At 44.4% G+C, this 25511-nt stretch overlaps 1 protein-coding gene across 1 annotated transcript in view; it reads right to left on the bottom strand.

The window, feature by feature from the left end:
* txndc11 (thioredoxin domain containing 11) overlaps positions 1–25087 on the bottom strand; it is a 62479-nt gene extending 37392 nt beyond the window's left edge. The window contains exons 1-2 of the mRNA XM_078418180.1: positions 24631–25087; positions 3590–3806 (exon numbers count right to left, since the gene is read on the bottom strand). Coding sequence (XP_078274306.1) covers positions 3590–3806; positions 24631–24770 — 357 coding nt within the window. The 5' untranslated portion in view covers positions 24771–25087. The remainder of the gene's footprint in view (positions 1–3589; positions 3807–24630) is intronic.
* Between the last annotated feature and the right edge of the window lie 424 nt (positions 25088–25511).

Here is a 25511-nt window from a genome sequence, read left to right as displayed (position 1 = left end):
CTGCAGATGCTGGTTTACAACAACAAAAAAAGACACAGTGCTGGAGTAATTCTTTCCTTCCATCAATAGCTTTTTGCATTGTGCCTCAACCATAGAAATATTTCAAGGCATTTCACAGGAAAGCTACCAAAGCCATAGAAAAAAATATAGTAAGCTCTCATTATAATGGATCGGGGAGGAGGGTGGGGTGGTTATTGGTGACTGTCCACTATACCCGAGTAAGGTATTATATAGGTATAAGTAGTAGAAACAGACAACTGCAACTGATGATTTATGCACACAAGGACACAAAGTAGTCGAGTAACTCAGAAGGTCAGGCAGCATCTCTTGGGAACTTAGATAGGTGATATTTCAGGTCAAGACCCTTGTCCAGCTGCTCGGTCCAGAATTGGGCCTGGAATCCAGGCGAGTTGATGGCCCCGGCCTGCTGGCAGCCAGGGGAGAGGCGAGGATTGACGCAATCAACAATCGTGGCCCGTGGATGGCCTGATTGCAGGCACGGGTAGATGCTTGCAGCAGCAGGCGCGGCCTGTAAGTGGCAGGGGAGGCGGTGTGAACTGGGGGTGGCTTTGGCAGGTCCGTCCGCCATATACAAAATCCGTTATAAAGAGGTCCGTTAAAACGAGGGTTTACTGTATTCAAGCAGAAGACACAAGTGCTGGAGTAACTCAGCGGGTCAGGCAGCATCTCAGGAGAACATGTATAGGTGATGTTTCTGGTCGGGACTCTTCAGACTGGAAAAGAAAGCCGGAAGGGAGGAGCAACAGGGCACAGGACCTTTGTGACGGGATTTTTGACAGGCTGACGGTTGGATAAAGGCCAGAGATGAAGACAGGAGTGAGATAAAAGGAATTGAAGAGTTGAGAATTGTGCGTCCATGTTGGGCACGGGAAAGGGGTGGGGGGAGGAGTACATAGTTAACGAGAATTGGAGAATTCAATGTATTTAGGTTGGTGATTTTTCTCCCTGTGACTGCGTGGGGTTTCCCCGAGTGCTCCCAAGCTCCAAAAAAGTACAACTTTGTAGGTTAATTCGCTATTTCGGATTTTAAAGTGTATCTCAAGAAAAGACAGAGGTGAAGAGTTTATGACCTTCACAGATAAAAGGCAAGGCAGCCAACAGTGAAGTAATTATAAAGGATGAGCAAGCATCCAAGCATTAGAAGTGAAGATACGTGTTTTAATGTGCTTACTAAACTGGTAACGTACAGATATTGCAGACAAGAGAGCGTTCCTAAAGAAAAGACATGCAAGGAAACAGCACCAATGGTACATAATAAAACAGAGAATTTGCAAAAAGGTATTTTTCAAAGGTGAACTTATTTTGTTAATTTTAAAAAATCATCTTAAATCAGAAGAATTATCAGTAATAGTGAACATGAAACCACCAGAGTTTACTACTTTAACTTCTTTAAATTCCACAATTCAGCTCTGCCTTTAACACGGTCATCCCGAGCAGACTGGTCACCAAACTTTCCGACCTTGGATTTTCCCAAACCATCTGCCAATGGATCAAGGACTTCCTGACCAACCGCCCCCAGACCGTCAAAATAGGCCCTCACCTCTCCTCCACCATTACACTGAGCACCGGCTCACCACAGGGCTGTGTGTTGAGCCCCATCCTTTACTCCCTCTACACTCACGACTGCGCCCCCACCCATCCCACCAACACCATCATCAAGTTCGCGGATGACACGACTGTGGTTGGACTCATCTCAGAAGGAGATGAGACAGCCTATAGGGATGAAATCCAAAAGCTGGCAGCATGGTGTTCAGTGAACAATCTGGTCCTGAACTCCTCCAAAACAAAGGAACTTATAATTGACTTTAGAAAAACCAGTGTAGACTACGACCCACTCTACATCAATGGGGTCTGTGTGGAAAGGGTACCAGCTTTCAGGTTCCTGGGTACGCACATCGCAGAGGATCTTACCTGGTCTACCAACACCATCACCACAGTAAAGAAGGCACAGCAGAGACTCCACTTCCTGAGGATCCTCAGGAAAACCAACCTGCAGGAGAAGCTCATGTTGTCCTTCTATCGCTGCTCCATCGAGAGTGTGCTGGCATACTGTATAACCACATGGTATGCCAGCTGCTCAGAAAAGGACAGGAAGGCCCTTCAGAGGGTCATCACGACGGCCCAGAAGATCATCGGCTGCTCACTGCCCTCCCTGGAGCACCTGTTCAGCCTACGCTGCCTCAGTAGAGCAGGCAAAATAATAAAAGATCCATCCCACCCCGGCCACCGTCTGTTTGTTCATCTGCCCTCTGGTTGACGTTTCAGGTCGATCAAATCCCGAACAAACAGACTTAAGAACAGTTTTTACCCCAGGGCCATACGAGAACTGAACACTACCTTTGCACTAGGCAACACCGTTAAAAAATCTTGTACTTAATATAATTGTATTTAATTGTATTTATGTATTTATTTGTTTTTGCATTTATTGCATATATGTTTGTACGCACCGTCAGGATTGGCTATTTTTTAATTTCGTTGTACTCGTTGCAATGACAATAAATGAATATTATTATTATTATTATTATTAATGGTGACACTATATCCTACATCAATGCCGTTGACTCTTACCTATCTATGGAAATGACCCAGCAAACCATCACGTTAACCAAACTATTATAATAATAACCACACAAGGGCTTGCAGGTTATTTGGCTTGGGTAAAAATTGTAAATTGTTCCTGGTGTCAGTGTACAGGGATTACTGGATAGCGTCAGTGTACAGAGATCGCTGGATAGCGTCAGTGTACAGAGATCGCTGGATAACGTCAGTGTACAGGGATCACTGGATAGCGTCAGTGTACAGGGATCACTGGTCAACGCAGTGTACAGGGATCACTGGTCAGCACAGTGTACAGGGATCACTGGATAGCGTCAGTGTACAGGGATCACTGGATAACGTCAGTGTACAGGGATCACTGGTCAGCGCAGTGTACAGGGATCACTGGTCAACGCAGTGTACAGGGATCACTGGATAGCGTCAGTGTACAGAGATCACTGGATAGCGTCAGTGTACAGGGATCACTGGATAGCGTCAGTGTACAGGGATCACTGGTCAGCGCAGTGTACAGGGATGACTGGATAGCGTCAGTGTACAGGGATCACTGGATAGCGTCAGTGTACAGGGATCACTGGATAGTGTCAGTGTACAGGGATCACTGGATAGCGTCAGTGTACAGAGATCACTGGTCAGCGCAGTGTACAGGGATCACTGGATAGCGTCAGTGTACAGGGATGACTGGATAGCGTCAGTGTACAGAGATCACTGGTCAGCGCAGTGTACAGGGATGACTGGATAGCATCAGTGTACAGGGATGACTGGATAGCGTCAGTGTACAGGGATCACTGGTCAGCGCAGATTTGGTGGGCTAAAGGGCCTGTTTCTGTGCTGTATCTCTAAACTAAACTAATGAACTGCAGTAATTGCAGGCCAATCACCACTTCAAGGGATTTTGGAAGATGGGAATTAAATGCTGCTCTTGCTAGTGCTGCCCACATCCCATGAGTTTATTGCAATGGAGGTGCAAAGAAAATGCAACAAGAATGAAAAGGTCAAGAAGAGAGAGTCTCACTTGTTCTTGAAGCTTGTCGGCAACCTGATCAATTTCTTCCCTGACAGAAATGGACTCGCCGCACCACGGGGCATAGAACAGGATCACAGATACTTCAGATATGCGGCAATGTCTCTCCATCTGGTCTAGTTGCCCCATGTACAGGTCAATCACAGAAGAGTTGCGGGAGAAAAAACGAACAGGAGGTGGAGCCATTTTGACCACATCTTTTGCCCGACTGCAAAAAAATAAAAATTAATCAGATCAGTACTTGATTTAAATCACAATTTAAAAGGGCTATGTAGCTACATAACTGAATTACAAGAAATCAAACAGCATTAAATTTTGAACCAACTTTGCCAGAAGCAAAAAAAACCCAAGGACGAGCAAAAAGGAGAAAAGGGAAATAAACAGTCTTTCCAGGTGAGACAGAGGTTCACCTGCACCTCCTCCAACCTCATCTATTGTATCCGCTGTTCTAGATGTCAACTTCTTTACATCGGCGAACCCAAACGCAGGCTCGGCGATCGTTTCGCTCAACACCTTTGCTCAGTCCGCCTTAACCAACCTGATCTCCCAGTGGCTGAGCACTTCAACTCCCCCTCACACTCCCAGTCTGACCTTTCTGTCATGGGCCTCTTCCAGTGCCATAGCGAGGCCCACCGGAAATTGGAGGAACAGCACCTCATATTTCGCTTGGGCAGCTTGCAGCCCAGCAGTATAAACATTGACTTCTCCAACTTTAGATAGTTCCTCTGTCCCTCTCTTCCCCTCCCCCTTCCCAGTTCTCCCTCTATCTTCCTGTCTCCACCTATATCCTTCCTTTGTCCCGTCCCCCTGACATCAGTCTGAAGAAGGGTCTCGACCCGAAACGTCACCCATTCCTTCTCTCCTGAGATGCTGCCTGACCTGCTGAGTTACTCCAGCATTTTGTGAAATAAACACCTTCGAAAGGGAAAATGCACATTTTAAAATCTGCTTTATCCAATAAACACATTAATTAGATGATAGCGTTTGAAAGGGTGCAGAGGATGTTGCCCGGGATGGAATATTTCAGTTATGAAGAGGGACTGGTGAGATTAGGTCTGTTTTTCTCTGCAGTAGAGGTTATGAAGGGATATGAATGAAGTAAATAAAATTACATAAGAAACTGCAGATTCTGGAATCTTGAGCAAAAGACAAAGTGATGGAGGAGCTCATTGGGTCAGACATGTATCTGTGGAGGAAGTGAATAGGCAATGTTTCAGGTCAGGACCCTATTCAGACTATAGATTGGCAGCACAATGGCATAGTGGTAGAGCAGCTGTTGCTGCAGCACACAAGGGTCTGCTGCCTTTTGCGCCAGACAGCCGTGTTCCATCCGGACCATGGGTGCGTTTGTACGTTCTCCCTGTAACCGCTTGGGTTTTCTCCGGGTATTCCGTTTTCCACACTCCAAGGATGTACACATTTGTAGGTTAATTGGCTTTAGTAAAATTGTAAATTGATCCTAGTGTCTGGGATAGTGGTAGCACTCGTGGTGATTGCTGGTCGGCGTGGACTTAGTTGGGCCAAAGAGCCAGTTTCTGTGCTGTATCGCTAGTCTAAAGTAAAGACTCCAACAAACCTTTCCCCATATCAAAAGGTAGATAAAAACTAGAGGGCCTCGGTTATATGGTAAGGGGCAAGAGATGTAGAAGGGATTTATGAGGATCTTCGTCACCCAGAGAGGGGCGATTACCTGGAACATGCTACCTGGGAGTTGCTGACAATATTTAAGTGTTTAGATGACTGCATGAATCACCTAGTCAAGCCAAGCCAAGTTTATTTGTCACATACACATACATGATGTGCAGTGAAATGAAAGTGGCAATGCCTGCGGATTGTGCACAAAAAAGAATTACAGTTACAGCATATAAATAAAGTTAATAAAGTTAATATAGAGAAGACAAAGAAAGCTATGAGATAACTGCTGGAGGATTGGATTAATACAGATAGTACGCAATGATTGGCAATGGCGTGGTGGGACAAATGGCCTGTTTCCATGCTGTACGATTCCACACTGGTCTGTCATTAGCTCCTCAGTGCACTGTGGTAATTCACTGTGCTCCTTCCTCCTTCTGTCACTCCCTCTCACCCCCCACCCCCTCTCCGGCACTCCCTGTTGCCGCTCCCTCCTCTGTCACCCCCTCTCCGGCACTCCCTGTTGCCGCTCCCTCCTCTGTCGCTCCCTCTCTCCGCTTCCCCTCCGCAATTACTGCAGGTCCTCTGCCCTTCAACTGCAAGGGTTTGTTTTGTTACATTCACCAGCTTACTTTTGGAGATTTGCTTGTCACAGATGACACTGCATTGATCCCCATTTTAACTGACGAGAATGAACAGCTTTTTCAATGCATGCGCCAAACTCCGTATAGCAATCAGTGTCAAACGAAAATCCACAGGGCACCAACATTCCATTCAATACCTAACCTCCAGATCATGTCGCTCAGCTCTGCTATCACTGCTCATCTGTTATCAACCCACGTTATCCCACAGAGAAATCTATGCAAGAATTGGCAATGGGCCTGAATCAACAAACTCAGAACACAATATCTGCCCATCAGACTTGGCTGTATGGCCATGAGCTCCGAGCCAACTACACCTAGAGGTACAGATGGAATTGCTTGGCCATGAACTCCGAGCCAACTACACCTACAGAGGTAAGATGGAATTGCTTCCATCTTCGCAGTCTCAGAAAAGTCCTGATTTTCTTTGTATTGATCACAATGAGAAATTTGCTGAATGCATCTACAAAAACTGGGACAAATCAATTAGTTTATATTCTGACAGGTGAGAATTTCAACTATATTGAGATGCCACGCAGTGGCAAAATTAAGATTTCCAGAAATGCATTGACAATATTGAGGGCAATGACACCAATGAGGAAACAAGCCAAGTTAAAGAGACACAAACTGCTACAGATGCCAGAATCTTGAGTAAAATTCAAAGCGCTGTAATAACTAGAAATAAATAACTGCAGATGCTGGTTTAAGATAGACACAAAGTGAGTTTCTCACTTTAATTAACCCACTGAGTTACTCCAGCACTTTGTGTCCATTGCTGGAATAACTCAGCAGGTCAGGCAGCATCTCTGCAGGACATTGATAGGTAACGTTTCGGATAGAGATCTTTCTTCAGATTGAAGAAGGGTCCCAACCTGAAACATCGCCCATCCATTTCCCCCTGAGATGCTGCCTGACCCACTGAGTTACTCCAGCAGTCTGTTTTATACAAGCCAAGTTAGCCCAGTTCTATAAAAAAGTGACACATTATTAGTTTAATTTCGTGTTGTAAAGACAGACATTATGAAATTCTTCTGGTGCACTAACTGCTGTGAATATAGTGTATTCAAAATGCTAATCAAGCACTGTCACATGCCTAAAGTCTTGTTTCTTTCAGCCAATTTACATATGATACATCAACAAGGAAAAGCAAGTCCTCCAGAAGGGCGGCATCCTGAATTACTGGAAGGAAACAAGCATTCTTCAGAGAGGAAACAAGCATTCTTCAGAGAGGAAAGAGACCTCCTAATCATAAGGATCACACATTGTCATATGGAGAGCCAAAAAAAGAATCCGCAGATGCTGGAAACCAGAAATCAAAAACAGAAAGCGATGGGATTACCCAACAGGTCAGGCTGAAACTGTGGAGAGAAAAACAGTTCAACTTTCAGGTTAAAGATCCTTCATAGAACAGCTCAGATGAGGGGTGTTTAAACTGCAAAGTTAATCGTTTCTTTTTCTTGAGATGTGCCTGACCTGCAAAGTGTTGGGCATTTTCTATTTTTATATTACGAGGCAGAATAGTTTGACATAACTTTCAAAAATATAAATGTAATCAATCAATGTGGAGTCTTACAAATGTCAAATTGGTGCAACAGTTAGGAAGTCCAATGCAAAAACAAAATGCAATAAAATCTCAGCAGTTCAGACAGTATCTGTGGAGAGAGAAGACAGACACAAAGTGCTGGAGTAACCTCGTGGGTCAGGCAGTATCTCTGGAGAAAAAGAATGGGTGATGTTTTGGGTCAGTCTGAAGCCAGTCTTGTTCAGTCAGTTCTTCCAGTCTGAAGAAGTGTCCCAACCCTAAACGTCACCCATTGTTTTTCTCCAGAGATGCTGCCTGACCCACTGAGTTACTCCAGCACGTTGTGTCTATTTATGGATAGACATACAGAATTAATCTTTTTGGGATTGCTTCAAAGGCGGCTGGTGGATAATTTTCTTCAGAAATTACCATCCTGACGATGAAACTGACATTTGTACTCAGAAATGTCGATCAAGGAATGCACAATGCTTTACGCAAGCTAAAACTGACCACACCTTCCATTCCAAGGTGCCGTGAGGATCCAAGGCAAGTTTATTGAACATCTCAAAACAAAAGGGAAATCCCAAAGAACTTGCTCATGCAAACACTAGCTTTTCTCTGGAATCCTGGAATGTGGCACGTCAACACGTTTACACGTCAACAAGATGGTTTTGATATGCTTAAGGAGGAAAACAAAGGACACAGAGTCGTGCAGCATGGAAACAGGCCCTTTGGCCCAACTCACCCATGCCGACCAAAATAGCCCATCTTAGATAGTTCTTTTTTCTGGCATTTGGCCCATATTCCTCTCAACGTTTCCTATCCATGTATCTGTCTACGCGTCTTGTAAATGCTGTTAATATACCTGTCAAAACAAGTACTTTATTGCCAAGCTAAGACTATAACATTTAAAATTTTGGACTTGAAGGGTACAAGCCTTATACATGACAACTCTTGTGTACAGACTCTGTGTCGTCTTTATCTTATGATTGTGCCTAATGTACTGCAGGAATGTCACTGAACTGTATGCAAAAAATGAATTTCACTATACTTGTATACACCTGACAATAAAATACCATTGAACCATTGATTGCCTCAACTACCTCCTCTGGCAGCTCCTTCCATATACCCATCACCCTTTGTGTGAAAATGTTTCCCCTCAGGTTCCTATTAATTCTTTCCCCTCTCACCTTAAACCTATGTCTTCTGGTTCTTGATTCCCCTACTCTGGGTAAAAGACTCTGTGCACACACTCTATCTGTGCTCTAAAAGAACTGGACCCCGCTATAAGTAGCCTTGAGACAAAACACCCTGAAGCCTTGGTCATTGTAGCCGGGGACTTCAATCAAGCCAGCCTCAAGAGCATGTGACCACCATACTATCAGCATGTCTCTTTCGCCACCAAGGGCCAGAACATCTTTGACCACTGCTACACATCCATTAAAAATGCCTTCCGTTCCATTCCCTGGACACATTTCGGGAAAACTGATCATCTAGCTGTGCTTTTTCTCCCTGCAAACAAACAAAAACTGAACGAGGAAGATCCGGTACACAAAGTTGTTCAGTGCTGGTCTACGGAAACATATGACATCCGTGCGACTGCTTTGAGTCAGTGGAATGGTCCATATTCAGGGAATCTGCGGCCAACCTGAATGAGTGTGCCACTGCCGTGACTTACTTCATCAGCAAGTGCATAGAGGAGAGCGTGCTGACAAAGAGAATCCGATTGTGTTTCCAAACGGAAACCATGGATGAACCGTGAGGTCCCTTCCTAGGTGAAGGCCAAAACCGTTGCGTGCAAGTCAAACGATCCCGAGTGGTGCAAGAAAGCTCGCTACGATCTTTGCAAAGCCATCAGGAATGCCAAGAGACAATACCGGGACAAACTTGAGTCCCAGTATAATCATTCAGACACCCGCAGACTGTGGCAGGGCCTGAATACTATAAATGGCTGCAAAGTGAATCCAGGCAGCATTGCTGGTGATAATGCAACTCTCCCTGATAAACTTAATGCACCTAATGCTTGCTTTGGGCAGAAGGCCAACAAGGAGATGACATCCATCCCATCAGATTTGAGTGCTCCTTTTCCCAGGGTCACTGCTGCAGAAGTTGGATTGGCCTTCCTGAGGGTGAACCCACGGAAAGCAACTGGCCCGGACAGTCAGTTGGCCAATTCCTTAGGAACTGCGTGGACCAACTAGTGGGAGTGTTCGCTGACATCTTTAACCTCCCCCAACTCCGTTCTGAGATAGCCACATGCTTCAAGATGACCACTAACACCCTGGTGCCAAAGAAAAGCAAGATCTCCTGCCTCAACGCCTTTGAGAGGCTGGTTATGGCACATATTAACTCCAGCTTACTAAGAAGTCTTGATCCACTGCATTTCTCCGACCGCCACAACAGGTCCATGGCTGATGCCATCTCTCTGGCCCTACACTCATCCCTGGAACACCTGGATAAGAAGGACACCTACGTCAGACTCGTAGTCACATACTTCAGCTGTGCTTTCAATATCATTATCCCAACCAAGCTCATCTTCAATCTCGTGGAACTTGGAGTCAGCACTCCCCTCTGCAACTGGAACCGCGACTTCCTGCCCAACAGACCACAATCAATAAGTACGTGTAACAAATCATCCTCTGTGTTCTCAGCCCCCTACTGTACTCCTTATACACTCATGACTGTGTAGCCAAATACAAATCCAACTCAACCAACAAGTTCGCAGACAATACCACTGTAACGGGTCGGATATCAAATAATGATGAGACAGAGTGCAGGAAGGAAATTGAGAACCTTGTAACCTGGTGCCATAACACAACCTTCCCCTCACTGTCAGCAAGACAAAGGAGATAGTAATTGACTTCAGGAAGCGAAGCAGTACACACACCCTGGTATACATTGATGGAGCCGAAGCAGAGATGGCGAAAAGCTTCAAGTTCTTAGGAATAAATATCACAAGCAATTTTCCTGGACCACCCACATCGAAGCAATAGCCAATAAAGCACACCAATGTCTCTACTTCTTTAGAAGGCTTAGGAGATTTGGCATGTCCCCATACCAACTATTATGGAAAGCATCTTATTGAGATGCATCGCAGCATGGTTTGGGAACAGCTCCATCCAAGACCTCAAGAATTTGCAGAGAGTTGAAGATGTAGCCCAGACTATCACGTACAGAAACCTCCCTTCCTTGACTCCAACTACACTTCACATTGCCTCAGCAATGCCACCAGCATAATCAAGGACCAGTCTCACCATAGTCACTTCCGCTTCTCCTTTCTTCCAACAGGCAAGAGATACAGAAGTTTCAAAACGCGTATCTCCAGATTTAGGGACAGTTTCTTCCCAGCTGTTGTCGGGTAACTGAACCGTTCTCTCACCAACTAAAGTGTGGTCCTAACCTCCCTGCTACCTCAATGGAGACCTTTGAGCTATCTTTAATTGGAATTTTCCTTGCACTAAATGATATGCCCTTTATACTGTATCTATACACTGTGGGTGACTTTTTGATTGTAATCATTTATAGCCTATTCGTTGACTTTTCACTCCACCTTGCTACACATGACAATAATAAACTAAATTATTCTCCATTAATGCATCCTTATTGAACAACACACATTTCCAGAAATGAATAAATTCTGCGGGCAAAACAGGAGGAACATGGTATAAAGATAGTTGAACCAACCAAATTGTTACAAGTGTAGTGTTTGGATTATGAAATAAGGAGGGTTCAAGAATATATAAACTGACTGTAAACGTTTCTATAGGTATGTAAAAAGGAAAAGATCAGTGAAGATGAATGTAGGTCCCTTACAGTCAGAGAAAGGTGAATTTATAATGGGAAACAAGGAAAAGGCAGAATAGTTAAACGAGTACTTTGGTTCTGTCTTCACTAAGGAAGACACAAACAATCTCCCGGAAATACTAGGGGACTGAGGAGAAATCGAAGGGAATCCACATTAGTCAGAAAATGGTGTTAGGTAAACTGTTGGGACTGAAGGCAGATAAATCCCCAGGGCCTAATGGTCTGTATCCCAGAGTAATCAAGGTGGCCCTAGAAATCGTGGATGCATTGGTGATCATTTTCCAATGTTCTCTCGACTCTGGATCAGTTCCTGTGGACTGGAGGGTAGCCAATGTAACTCCACTTTTTAAGAAAGGAGGGAGAGAGATAACGGGGAATTATAGACCAGTTAGCCTTACATCGGTAGTGGGGAAGATGCTGGAGTCGTTTATTAAAGATGTTATAACAGCGCATTTGGAAAGCAGTGGCGGGATCAGTCAAAGTCAGCATGGATTTATGAAGGAGAAATCATGCTTGACTAATCCTTTGGAATTTTTGGAGGATGTAACTAGTAGATTGCATAAGATTGGATAAGGGTATTGGACAAGTGGATGTGGTGTATCTGGATTATCAAAAAGCCTTTGACAAGGTCCCACACAATTGATTAGTGTACAAAATTGGAGCACATGGTATTGGGGCTAGGGTATTGACATGGATAGAGAACTGGTTGGCAGACAGGAAGCAAAGTGTAGGAATTAATGGGTCCTGTTCAGAATGGCAGGCGGTCACTAGTGGGGTGCCGCAAGGCTCGGTGTTGGGACACCAGTTGTTTAAAATATATATTAACGATTTAGACAAGGGTATTAAATGTAACATCTCTAAATTTGGGGATGACACAAAGCTGGGTGACAGTGTGAGCTGCGAGGAGGATGCTATGAGGCTGCAGGGTGACTTGGATAGGTTGGGTGAGTGGGTGGATGCATGGCAGATGCAGTATAATGTGGATAAATGTGAGGTTATCCACTTTGGTGGCAAGAACAGGAAGGCAGATTATTATCTAAATGGTGTCAGGTTAGGAGAAGGGGAGGTGTAACGTGACCTGAGTGTGCTTGTACATCAGTCACTGAAAGTAAGCATGAAGGAACAACAGGCAGTGAAGAAAGCTAATGGCATGTTGGCCTTCATTGGGCGAGAATTTGAGTTTAGGAGCAAGGAGGTCCTACTGCTGTTGTACAGGGCCCGAGAGAGACCGCACCTAGAGTATTGTGTGCAATTTTGGTGCCCTAATTTGAGAAAGGACATTATTGCTAACCTGGTGCAGCGTAGATTCACCAGGTTAATTCCCAGGATGGCGGGACTGACATATGATGAAAGAATGGGTCGACTGGGTTTGTATTCACTGGAATTTAGAAGAATGAGAGGGGATCTTACAGAAACATATAAAATATTTAGAGGATTGGACAGGATAAATGCAGGAAAAATGTTCCCGATGTTGGGGGAGTCCAGAACCAGGGGTCACAGTTTAAGAATAAGGGGTAGGCTATTTAGGACTGAGATGAGGAAAAACATTTTCACCCAGAGAGTTGTGAATCTGTGGAATTCTCTGCCACAGAAGGCAGTGGAGGCCAATTCACTGGATGTTTTCAAGAGAATTAGATTGAGCACTTAGGGCTAAGGGAATCAAGGGAGACACAAAATGCTGGAGTAACTCAGCGGGATCAGGCAGCATCTTTGGAGAGAAGGAATGGGTGAAATTTCGGGTCGAGACACTTCTTCAGACTGATGCCAGGGGAGGGGGTGGGACAAAGATAGAATGTATCTGAAGTTAGAGGTCAATGTTCATACCGCTGGGGTGTAAACTTCAACTCCCCCTCCCATTCCCAATCTGACCTTTCTGTCATGGGCCTCCTCCATTGTCAGAGTGAGGCCCAGTGCAAATTGGAGGAACAGCACCTCATATTTCATTTGGGTAGCTTACACCCAAGAGGTATGAATATTGACTTCTCTAACTTCAGATAGCCCTTGCTTACCCTTTCCATCCCCTCCCCCTTCCCAGTTCTCCCACCAGTCCTCCTGTCTCCGACTACATTCTATCTTTGTCCCGCCCCCTCCCCTGACATCAGTCTGAAAGGTCTCGGCCCGAAACGTCACCCATTCCTCCTCTCCAGAGATGCTGCCCGACCCGCTGAGTTACTCCAGCATTTGTGTCTACCTTCGATTTAAACCAGCATCTGCAGTTCTTTTCTACAGGGAATCAAGGGAAAAAGCCGGAACGGGGTAATGATTTGGATGACCAGCCATGATCGTATTGAATGCAGTGCTGGCTCGAAGGTCAGGCAGCATCTCTGGAGAACTTGTGGAGGTGAGATTTCAGATCAGGACCCTTTTTCAGACTGATTGGAGGGAGGAGGGGAAAGTAATCTGGAAGAGATAGGCAAGAAAGAGCTTGGTAAATGGAAGCTCAGGCAATGGAAGAGGCCCAGGACAGAGAAGGTCAGTATGGGAATAGGAAGAGGAGTTATAACTTCTACTGGATGGGAGTTGGGAGGAGGAAAGACTGGGATGGCATGTCTTTGATTATGTTGGCAGCTTTTCTGAGGTAATGTAAGGTGTAGATGGAGTCAATGGTGGGAAATCAGGTCTCTATGATGGATTGGGTTGCATCTACAAAGCTCTGCAATTTTCTTGTGGTCTTGGGCAGAGTTGTTCCCAAACAGAGCTGAAATGCAATCCGACTGTTTGTTTTCTAAGGTGCATCTGTAGAAGTTTGTAAAAGTCACTGGAGACATGCCGAATCTCTTCAGAAGTTGAGGTGTTGGTGTGCCTTCTTGGCTTTCACATCAACATGGTCAGCCCACAACAGATCATTGGAAAAATTTAACACCAAGGAACGTCATGCTCTCAACCATTTCCACTTCAAAATCTACCAGCTGCAGCACTGTAGTTCATGACAACATAACTGCAAGATAAAGTAACAGGCACCATGCCAAGCAACAATTTACACAACTTCCCCCCCAGAAAGAGATTCATGTACTAGCAATTTTGCAAACTATTATCAGAGGTCCAAGTACTGTAGTCATCAACAATAGAACTTGACTAGTAGTTCAGCCAGCTGTCAGCAGATTGCTTTTGCAAGAGTATGGAAAGTAAACTTGAGAGCCAGCAACTTTTTTCTCACATTACAAATATTTACTTTCTATTTATTCATTCACCAAGAAGGAGGATATTGTTGCTCAATAATAACTGACCAGAAAGCAGTGACTGTTAACTTCCTGTTGCAATTTAGGTTGTCCCGATCATTGAATGTAGGCTGTAGGGATGGCAATTGTGCAGTTGCCCTTTTGTGACATAGATGTCTAAACAATCTTTGAATAGATGCCAGCATGGAATTGTAAAAGAACACCTTGGCTGGACGGGAGACGTAAAAGAACACCTCGGAGGGGGAGTCAGGATGCTATTCAGAGCTCCACTGCCTTTCTTGTCCAATCCCTTACTATATAGTCTGAAGGGTCTCGACCCGAAACGTCACCCATTCCTTCTCTCCAGAGATGCTGCCTGTCCCGCCGAGTTACTCCAGCTTTTTGTGTCTATCTTCCCTTAATATATTCTGGATTTCATCTGTGGTAAATCACATTGGCTTAAGTCTGATTCAGGAGGGTGCACAACAAAATTGTTTCAGACCAAATGTGTAGGAAGGAACTGCACATGTTGGTTTAAACTGAAAATAAGACACAAATAGCTGGATTATTCAACCAGTCAGATAGCATCTCTGAAGAAAAGGAATCTGTGATGTTTTAGGTCTGAAGGGTCTCAACCTGAAACGTCACATTCCTATTCTCCAGAGATGCTGTCTGACCCACTTACTCCAGTTTTCTGTGTCTATTTTTTGTTTCGGACCAAAGATGGATGAAAAAGTTTGAACCTTGCTTTTTCCTGAGTGTTATGCTCAATTATTGACGAGTTTTTTGTGGGTTAATTGCCCATTACCACCGGATGTGGTAAGACTGTAGAGCTTGAATCCATTGTTTGCAGAATTAGTTAGCTGTGCCTACAGTAGGCTTTTTTTCATGTTTAGAGTACTATGTTGTAGCTTTACTAATTTGGTGCCTCATTAGCAGACCTGTCTAGTGCTACTCCTGTAACATTCAATATATCTCAAACAATCATCTAACTACCTCCGTTAATCACCTACCTTAATGATAATCAGAATAATAGAATGGATATGCTGAAACAAGAAGATATGTCAACATTGGAACACTATCAATTGAAGGGGGCATTTATTCTCATTACCTGTGGCATATGCAGCTCGACAAACTCATTAATCATTGATGCCAATGACACCAATTCTGGGTGTAAAATTTGAACATGTGCACACTCTATGTCTTTATTGCTTGTTCCTAGAGATGTTTGACATTAAGGAGTTACAGCATGGAAACAGGCCCTTTGGCCCACCGAGTCCGTGCCGACCAGCGATCCCCGTACACTAGCATTATCCAACACACTAGGGACAACTTACAATTTTACCAAAGTCAATTAACCTACAAACCTGCACGTCTTTGGAGTGTGGGAGGTAACAGGAGCACTCGGAGAAAACCCATGCGGTCACAAGGAGAACGTACGAACTCTGTACAGGTTAATCAACTGAGGGAGGATTAAATTCCTGTGATAATTTATAGAATTTAGATTTAAATTGAAGGATTTGCAAGGCGATTCCTAATTGACATCATCTCTCCTGCAGTCACGCCTTATTATTGTCATTGTATTGAGGTACAGCAAAAAGCTTTATTTTGCATGCTATGCAAACAGATCAGATATACCATACATAAGAATAATAAAGTCGAACTCAAGATACAGAGTTCAAAATGTATTTCTCAGCATTTTAGACCAAGTCCAATGTCCGCAATGGGGTAGGGGTGAATCAGACAGTTCCTTAGGTAGACACAAAATGCTGAAGTAACTCAGCGGGTCAGGCAGCATCTCTGGAGAGAAGGAATGGGTGACGTTTCGGATCGAGACCCTTCTTCAGACCGATGTCAGGGGAGGGGGCGGGACAACGATAGGATTTAGTAAGTCACAGGAAGATTAGTGGGAGAACTGGGAAGGGGAGGGGAAAGAGAGGGACACATGAACTATCTGAAGTTAGAGAAGTCAATGTTCATACCGCTGGGGTTTAAACTGTCCAGAATAATTGCGCTGGGCCTCACTATGACAATGGAGGAGGCCGATGACAGAAAGGTCAGACTGAGAATGGGAGGGGGTTGCTGAGTTACTCCAGCATTTTGTGTCTACCAGCATCTGCAGTTTTTTTTCCTAGACAGTTCCCTAGCTTATGGGCCTGAGAACAGAAGAGAAGATGTTGTTCCTGAGTCTGGTGGTACGTGCTTTCAACCTTATGTACCATGTGCCAGACGAGAGCAGGGAGGAGGAGGAACGACTGGAGTGGAACAAGTTATTGATTATATTGTCTGTTTATTCCTATGCTGTCATCTCTCCTATCAGTGGAATGGGATATACCCAAGAACCAAGATAAACCTTTGACAATGTTAGGGTGCTGCTTGATTGGAATTTAGAACTCTCAGCAAACTAGAGACTAGCAATCTTAACACACATCATTAGGCAGCAAAGTGGCACATCGGTAGAGTTGCTATGTTACAGCAAGTTACCTGGGTTCGATACTGACTATGGGTGCTCTCTATATGGAGTTTATACATTCTCCCTGTGGATTTTCTGGGTGCTCCGATTTCCTCCTCCGACGTGCATGTTTGTAGGCTAATTGGCTTCTGTAAATTGTCCCAAAATGAAGGATAAAACGTGGATGGGTGATCACTGGTTGGTGTGGACTCGGTGGGCCGAAGGGCCTGCTTCCGCACTGCATCTCTAAACTACACCATCATAGGGAAAAAGTTAGAAGTTATCATTATAAGGTCATAAGTAATAGGATCAGAATTAGTCCATTCGGCCATCAAGTCTACTCCGCCATTCAATCATGGCTCATCTATCTCTCCCTCCTAACCCCATTCTCCTGCCTTTCCCCATAACCCCTGACGCCTGTACTAACCAAAAATCTATCTACACTTTAAAAATATCCATTTGGCCTCCACAGCCTTCTGTGGCAAATAATTCCACAGATTCACTGCCCTCTGACTCAAGACTAAAGAAATTCCTTCTCATCTCCTTCCTAAAGGAACGCCCTTTAATTCTGAGGCTATGACCTCAAGTCCTCGACTCTCCCACTAGTGGAAACATCCTCTCCACTCTATCCAAGCCATTGTAGCAGGGCACTTAGAAATATTCAAGTCAATTAAGCAAAGTCAACGTGTAAATGTGAAAGAGAAATTATGTTTGACCAATTTACAGGATTTCTTTAAAGTAAAATGTGCTGCAAATAGGGAGAGAAAAGGTTGGATGTACTAAACCGAGACGTCCAGCTGGCAACCGATAAGGTGCCATCTTCAAAAGGTTGTTGCAGAACATAAAAACTAATGTTATAGAAGGTAACATATTGGCGTGATTGGAAGACCAGCTGGTGAACAGAAAATACTAGGCATTGAAGGGACTCTTGATTAAATGACGTGTTACTGGGATTAATGCTGCAGTCTTATTTTTTTAATATAAATTATACAAATGGCTTGCTTGAAGGCACAAATGACATGCCGTTAAATTTGCTCACGATACAAGGACAGATAGAAAAACAAGTTGTAAATATATTACAAAGAGACTACTTAAGAATATAGTTAATTTAAGTGAGTGATGCGAGTCTTACAAATTATCTTGCGTTTTTTATCTATCCTTTCTGGATTATCTGTTTTGCCGGACCAACCGTTCATGGCTTCCGAGAGAAGTCGATCGGTACCGGAATGGTCCACCTAGGCCACCAGGGGAACGTGATACAGGCCCACTAATTTGGCCATAGGAACGGATCTGTGGGCTCGGGCTGGGCCAGAGTTCCGGAGCCCCGGCCGCAGAGAGCAAACTCAACCCGCCGATCACCCGCAGAAGTCCCGATGAGGTCAGGATCGGCTGCCTCATCTGACCTAGGCATCACATTGCCAGGAGGACATCCGGAGGAGGGGGGAATTTCAAGTGCACTCTCATATTTTCGCTGTACTTTGTGTAGTGACAATAACGTTTTTTTTAACATTTACATATCTTTGTCCAGATTAAAGGAGGTGCCAGGCAATCAGTTGCTGGAAAATTGGTGGTGAATTGTATCAATTGTATGCAGCGTAATACTATATGGGTTATTACAGAAAATAAACATTTCTAAATTACGGAAAGCTCTCAGGAACATACTCTTTACAGAAACTGGGGATTACCTGTACTTGGATCACCAAGTGGTAGGAGATCTGTGGTTATGGCCAGAAATGGGGCTCAGATTTATTTTTGGTGAGGTGGCTGGGAAGGGTTTGGGGAAAGGATTAATGCATGTATAAGGTCAGGTATATTGAAGATCATAATTAGAAACCTAACTTTAAGTGTCAAGAGCATGCTTCCATTTGGGCTAATGTAACGCAAATTAGCCCAGCCTCAATTCACTTCTCAGCGGAGCAAGTGAGAGAACTTATTGAAGTGGGTTATTGATGCTATCAAGATTTTGTTTCAAATGGGAATTACCTTGCTTACTTTAGAGATACAGCTCGGAAACAGGCCCTTTGGCCCACCGAGTCCATGCCGACCAGAGATCCCCACACACTGGCACTATCCTACACACTAGGGATAATTTACCATTTTACTCAAGCTATTAACTTGCAAATCTGTACGTCTTTGGAGTGTGGGAGGAAACCAGAGCACCCGGAGAAAACCCACGCGGTCACAGGGAGAGCTTACAAATTCCGTTCAGACAGCACCCATAATTAGGATTGAACCCTGGCGCTGTAAAGCAACAACTCTACCGCTGCGCTACTGTGCCGCCCCTTACATCAGACAACCCTTCACAGTTTGGTGAAGAACTTGCTGCTCAGGATGACGCAATCAGCAAGTTACATCTCCATCTACTGTAACAATCCCAAGGCTTTCCACGGAGATGAATGTAGGACTTCAGCCTTCCCACAAAAAAAATCTTTCATGCTACAGTGCTGCAACATATGCTGCGCAAAATGTAGAAACAAGGAACTGCAGACACTGGTTTACACAAAAGAACACAAACCTGGAATAACTCAGCGGGCCAGGCAGCATGGATAAGAGACGTTTCGTGACGGGACCCAGGTTGAGAATCAGTCTCAAGAAGGGTCCCAATCCTATCAATGCTCTCCAGAGATGTTGCCTGACCCATTGAATTACTCCAGCATTTTGTCCTGTAGGAGCCATTTATGCTTAATTCAGTTACTGTCATTGTGTTATGGTTATTTTTTAATATTTCTAGTTTATGTCTTTTTTGCCCGCTTGTGGGTGTGACTTAATGCGTAATTGGGAGTGTCTAGATGGGAGGAGGCTAGTGTGGCGACAGAGGTTGTGGGTCAGTTTAGACTCGGAGGATGGTGAGCATACAGTTCTTTACCACGCGCTCATACCACACGCGCTCGTACCATATGCTTGTATCATCTATATTTGTAAGAACCATACGGTAATAACTGCAAGAATTCTAGATATTGTTTGAAGAAGAAACAGTTGATAAAGTACGGAAACTGATGAATTACTCTATGATTTGTGCTACTTTAATAAAACCAATTAATGAAGAAAAAAAGTTTGGAAGATTCGTTTTGTCATATCAGGGTGCGACGTGTGCGTAAGCTATAACTACATTTCATCCCCGAGAAGTAATGGCTATCGAAGTGAGATTTCGAGATGGTATAGAAACTGCCATTACATGTCCTTTTATGCTACACATGTAATCTTAGCATTCCTCGAATCTTTTCTTGTGGAAGCAAAGGACCTTGCATGTCATGCAAGCCAGTTCTATATTAATACTCTAACCAATAAAATTATTTTTTGAGAGATATTAAATCTACTAAGGTGTCAGTGAGAATTTTGTTGTGTGTTTGGGAGGGAGACCATGAAGTGTGAATTGTCACCTTATTCTGAACGAAGCTTGCACACAGTGGGTTGGCGGTTCCAGCCCAGTGTGATGAACAGAGCCATGTTTCAGTTCTCTAAATTGCTTCAGCACGGAAGCAGATGGCAAAAGATGCAATTGAAAAAGAATCTTTTTTGCATTCACATAACATTTAACATTTGCAATGTCTCGTGTAAAAATGGATATAATTAAACTTCTATTTGCACATGTTCAGGATACACAAGTCCAAATAACCCATGGTTGTTTATAATTAATTAAATGATTTGTAATAAAGTTTTATGAAGTGTCAGATCAAAATACAGTTGTTTATAACAAATCACACTGAAAGCTTTGAGTGCAACATATTACAACATTCTCCATTTTACTTCTTCACTATTAAATAACAAAAATTAACTCTGTACATACAATGGATTTCCATCTCTCCTAACCAAGGAGATTTTTCAATAAAAGGTAAATTTTGGTTACAGACTGCAAAGGCACAATAGAACAGCTCATTCCAACGGTTAAAACTTTGTTGGAAGGAACTGCAGATGCTCTTTTAAACCAAAGATAAGACACAAGATGCTGGAGTAACTCAGCGGGTCAGGCAGCATCTCTGGAGAGAAAGAATGGGTAACGTTTCGGGTTCAGACCCCAACCATCACCCATTCTTTCTCTCCAGAGATGCTGCCTGTCTGCTGAGTTTCTCTAGCATTTTGTGTGTGTCTTTGGTTAAAACTTTCCCTGATGCATGCTTTACACAGCCAACTAGTTTACAATGTGATGTTAATTACTTTCTTTACACATATTCAATGTCTTATGCCTTAATAATCTATTATCCAAGTTGTCCCTGATTACGCCAAATACAGTGTACTACAAATGCCACCCTGCCTATCATCAAGTATGTTTGGGCTTTTGCTCAATTATTTCAACAGAATTTGTGCTCTGATCACAATTGAAATTTTCAAAAGGTTGTGCAGGTTTTTAATATCACCAAAAGCTAAACTGCTCCAGAGATATGAAGCTTATGCAATGTGCAGAGCTAAGCGTACTGTCCAACTACATAAAGGACTATGTGGACTTTCCATGAAAGCGAACAACAGTTTACCATAAAGAAAGACACAAAATGCAGGAGCAACTCAGCAGGTCAGTTAGTAGATAATGGTTTAGCATAATTGTGTGGGAAGTACAATAACATTTAATCAAGTTACATATCCGACCTGTTCCAAAATATCAATAACAGGCGTTCAGAGAAAATGGATCCGGAGGTGAAACTTTACCTGCTCCCAAATTTAGTCATTTCTTAAAAATCTATTTTAATTCCATCAGAAATAATTTGATATATTAACCATTTTGTTTATGTTTAAAAAAGATACTTGGCTTTCCTTTTGCCTGTTAATCTATCGGCTCGGAATCTCCATTGAATCTGACAGTCTTTCAGATGGTTTGACCTGGTATAGGGTCAGATGGCAATTCCTGAATAAACTCGGTCTTTGGATTCCATGTCAAATTTAGCTGTCTGTCAGTCAGCAAGTCTCAGACCTGGTCTTTTGACATCCAAGACTTACTGAAGTTCCAAGGGATATCAGCTTTGTTATTTCCAACCAGTAAGATTCACCCTAAAATTTACTATAATAAATAAAATCTACAACATTTTGAATAATGAGAGAATCACAAATCAACTCCCACAAACCCCATCTTATTTTAAAGAGATGTGAAGAAGCGTTGAGACCCGAAACATCACTTATCCATGTTCTCAACAGATGCTGCCTGACCCACTGAGTTACTCCAGCACTTTGTGTCATGTTTTGTAAGCTTGCATCTGCAGTTACTTGTTTCTACAGGTTATTTTAAAGATCTGATAAGTTACTCGGCAGTAATCATGTCTTAGTACACCATTTAGAAAAGCACACTTTGCACAACAAATGTAATATTTTTGCTGAGAATGCAGGTTTGTCAGATCACTGAATTTTTCTGAATACATTGCAGAAGGCCTTGGGTTTACTTCAGACATATGTACCAGAAAGGCTGCTGTCAGTTTAAAGTGTATTATTCACAAACAATGTCAGCTCCATCTGTAATTACAAGAGAGGAATTTGGATGAATAGAAAGAGTTAATGTATGAAAGGGGAGGGGATGAATGAGCAAGAAAACTAAATTGTTCATTATATACTTCCAAGATTTTCAACAACAGGAAACAATATTTACAGAGAGCTGAAGAATTGTCCCCACCCGAAACATTGCCGGTCTGTTCCTTCCACAGACCCTGAAGTTCACCAGCACGTTTTACTAAAGAATCCAGCACCTGCAGCCCCTTGTGTTTCCAATATTTACGGAGACTTGGAATTATGGATAAAGACATTTTGGACAACAGCTACAACCACACTGCTTGTTAACAGTCAGGATTATTCAAAGGATTCAAATTCTTCAAGTTCAATTAACAGATATTTCTACTTTTCTCAAGCAAATCTATATGAATAACAGATTCAAATCCAGGGTTCAGAATTAGAAAGGATTGTGCGCTAACCCAATTCTGGAGCCAAGTCAAAATTTTCAGATAATGCAATAAGAGAAGAGATATTTCCAATCACATCAAAATGCCGTACAGGGTTTTCCAAATATTGCTCAAGTAAGCAATAGTGGCTTCCAATCACTTCTGTTCCTGCATCTGCATGCTTTCCTCTGTCCAACTGTATTTACAGTTAACATTCCAAATTTTGGAAATACAATGGAATTCAAAAAGGTTTTCTAAAATATTAACTCTCCAACGAGTGGGAAGGAGATGTCCAGCATTTGCTGTTTCAATTCATGAAGAGTTAACGTTCTATCGAGCTCCACAAATAGGAAAGTGACCCAAGACTCAATATGAAAATTGCAAGCATCGTCTGCCCATCGTGCTCTCAGCTGCAGAAAAACAAGTGCATACAGTTGATTTAGTGTTTTCATAATTTTTAAATAGTGAGTTTATGTGAACAGGTGCACGAGGGCGAGAGGAGAGGTGCGAGAAAAAATAAAATTGGTTGGAGCAAGCACTAGTGTGGCGGGAAAAGTAAATTGGGAAAAGGACGGTGCCTCTCTAACACCAGACTGATTGCAAGAATAAATGTGAGTTCCAGCAGGCACAGGAATACAATGGAAGAGTAGAGGAGAGTGCAAGTGCCTTCCAAGATCATGTGAACATAAGTGACCAGTGCCAGTAAGCACGTTTACTTGTCCCATCTAGTTAATGGCTCAGCATTAACAGTGCCAGGGCAGCACACGCAAACAGCAAGGTGAACGAGTTAGTGGCACAGCATCAGGGCAGTCAAGCATGTTAGTCAGCATGGCACAGTGACAGGCCAACATGTGTTCAAACAGTGGCTGTGTAGGCTAGTATGTCAGCGTGTAACAGCATCAGAGTAAGCAGGTGAGCATCAGCGAATCAGTGCCAGGGAAAGTGGGCAGGTTCCAGTGTCAACGCCAGCACACAACTGCACAAAAAGTACCATGGCAACCGGGTAAGTCAGCCAGGCCATCACAGTGCCAGTACAAGTGTGTCCCAGTGCCAGGGCCAACGCCTGCACCAATAAATACCAGGAAACATTATCAGTGTGTCAGAGGGCAAGATATGGCTACAGGGCACATATATGTGTCAGGGGACAGGGGATGTTACAATACCAGGGTCAGCTGCTCCAGGCAGGAAAGTGTGTCAGTGCCAGGGTCATGGCAGGTGGGCAAGGTATAGCAGTAGGGCAGCAGTGTATGACAATGACAAGTTTACAGCAAGTTATATTGCCAGGGCAGCAGTGTGCATCAGTGCCAGTGTCAGGGCAAGTTATAGTGTCAGAGTTAAGGCAAGCTTGTAAGTTACTGAGCCAGGGTGAGCTGTGTCAGGGCAGGAGTGTGTGTCGGTGCCAGGGTTGTGGCAAGTAGATGAGTTAAAGTAGCAGGGCAGGGAAATGTTTCAGTGCAGGGTCAGGGCACGTGGGCAAGTTATACTGGCAGGGCAGCAGTGCATCATTGCCATACCCTGTGGTGCCATGGTAGGAGTGTCTGTGTCAGGGCAAATTAGTGCCAGGGCAAGTTATAGTGCCAAGGCAGGAGAGAACATCAGAGTCAGGGCAAGTGGGCAAGTTATAGTGCCTGCACAGGAGAGATTGTCAGTAAAAAGGGTAACTGGGTAAGTTAAAGCAGCAGGGCAAAAGTGCGTCCATGCCAGAGCCAGCTGTGCCAGTGCAGGAGTGTGTAAATGACAGGGCAAGTGGGCAAGTATTCATGGCAGGGCAGCAGTGTGTCTGTACTAGACCAGCAGTGCCAGACCAGGAGAGAGTGTCAGTGCAGAGTCTGGGGACGTTATAGTGGCAGGGCAGCAGTGTGTGTCAGTAGCAGACCAAGAGAGAGAGAGTGGCAGTGTGAGGGCCAGCCAGCATGCCAGTAAGTTCGCCTCCAGCCCTCCCCAGATCTAACCCCGCCGGCTTCTTACCTCAGGGCGAAGCGCAGGGTGACTATGGTGCAGATGGCGGCCAGGGCTCCGCACAGGAGCTCGGGTCTCCTCGCCATGTGAACCAGCGCGCTGCCCACGCCGCCAAACTGCCGCCCGAGCTCCCTGTATAACCTCAGCATCCCTCGGCGCTGCCCTTATAACGGGGCGGGGACAGGGAGAGGAGAGGAGGGGACGGGGGGAGAGGGAGTGGAAGGGGACGGGGAGAGGAGGGGTCGGGAGCGGAGGCACTGCCACTGAATGACTGACTAGCCGACCGCCTCACACTCGCTCAGGACACTCGCTCAGGGCCCCCACCCATCCACCCGGGCCTCCCGCCCGCCCAGGCCCAGGCCCGTCGCCGGGCAAACCCCGCTCCGCCACGTCCTCGCCGCCACTCCGCCCCGTAACCCGGGGACACGGCGGGGGCGAGGGCGCGTCTGCGTCTGCGCGGGTACGGCGCCGCGAGGCAGTCTGGGAACGCGGAGGACCGGCTGGGAGGACCTGGGGCCCGGCCCGGACCTGGCCATAGATACTAGAGCAGCAAGATAGACCACTCGACCCTAAAAAAAACGTAGTACGTCATGGCGCCATTTTAGTAGGCAGAAACTTGCAGAAACATTTTAAAAGAAAAATAACAAAAATCTGTGAATTGATAGATGAGATATATTCTGTATTGTTATGGGACCAACCACACATACTGTTCCCCCAAAACACTGCGAGAGGCTTAGCGAACGGCGGGTTTTGCCTACTAAAATGGCGGACGTTACGCTCCTTTGCGTACTACACTCAACGGAGTGGTCCATCTTGCTCCTCTAGTATCTTTGGCCCTGGCCGCTAGCACATGAGCCGCCCGCGGCCGCTGGATCCGCCAACGCCTACCG

This window comes from Rhinoraja longicauda, chromosome 21 (assembly GCF_053455715.1).
Source record: "Rhinoraja longicauda isolate Sanriku21f chromosome 21, sRhiLon1.1, whole genome shotgun sequence".
In the NCBI taxonomy this organism is placed as follows: Eukaryota; Metazoa; Chordata; class Chondrichthyes; order Rajiformes; family Arhynchobatidae; genus Rhinoraja; species Rhinoraja longicauda.
This window is presented reverse-complemented; position numbering and strand designations above follow the sequence as displayed.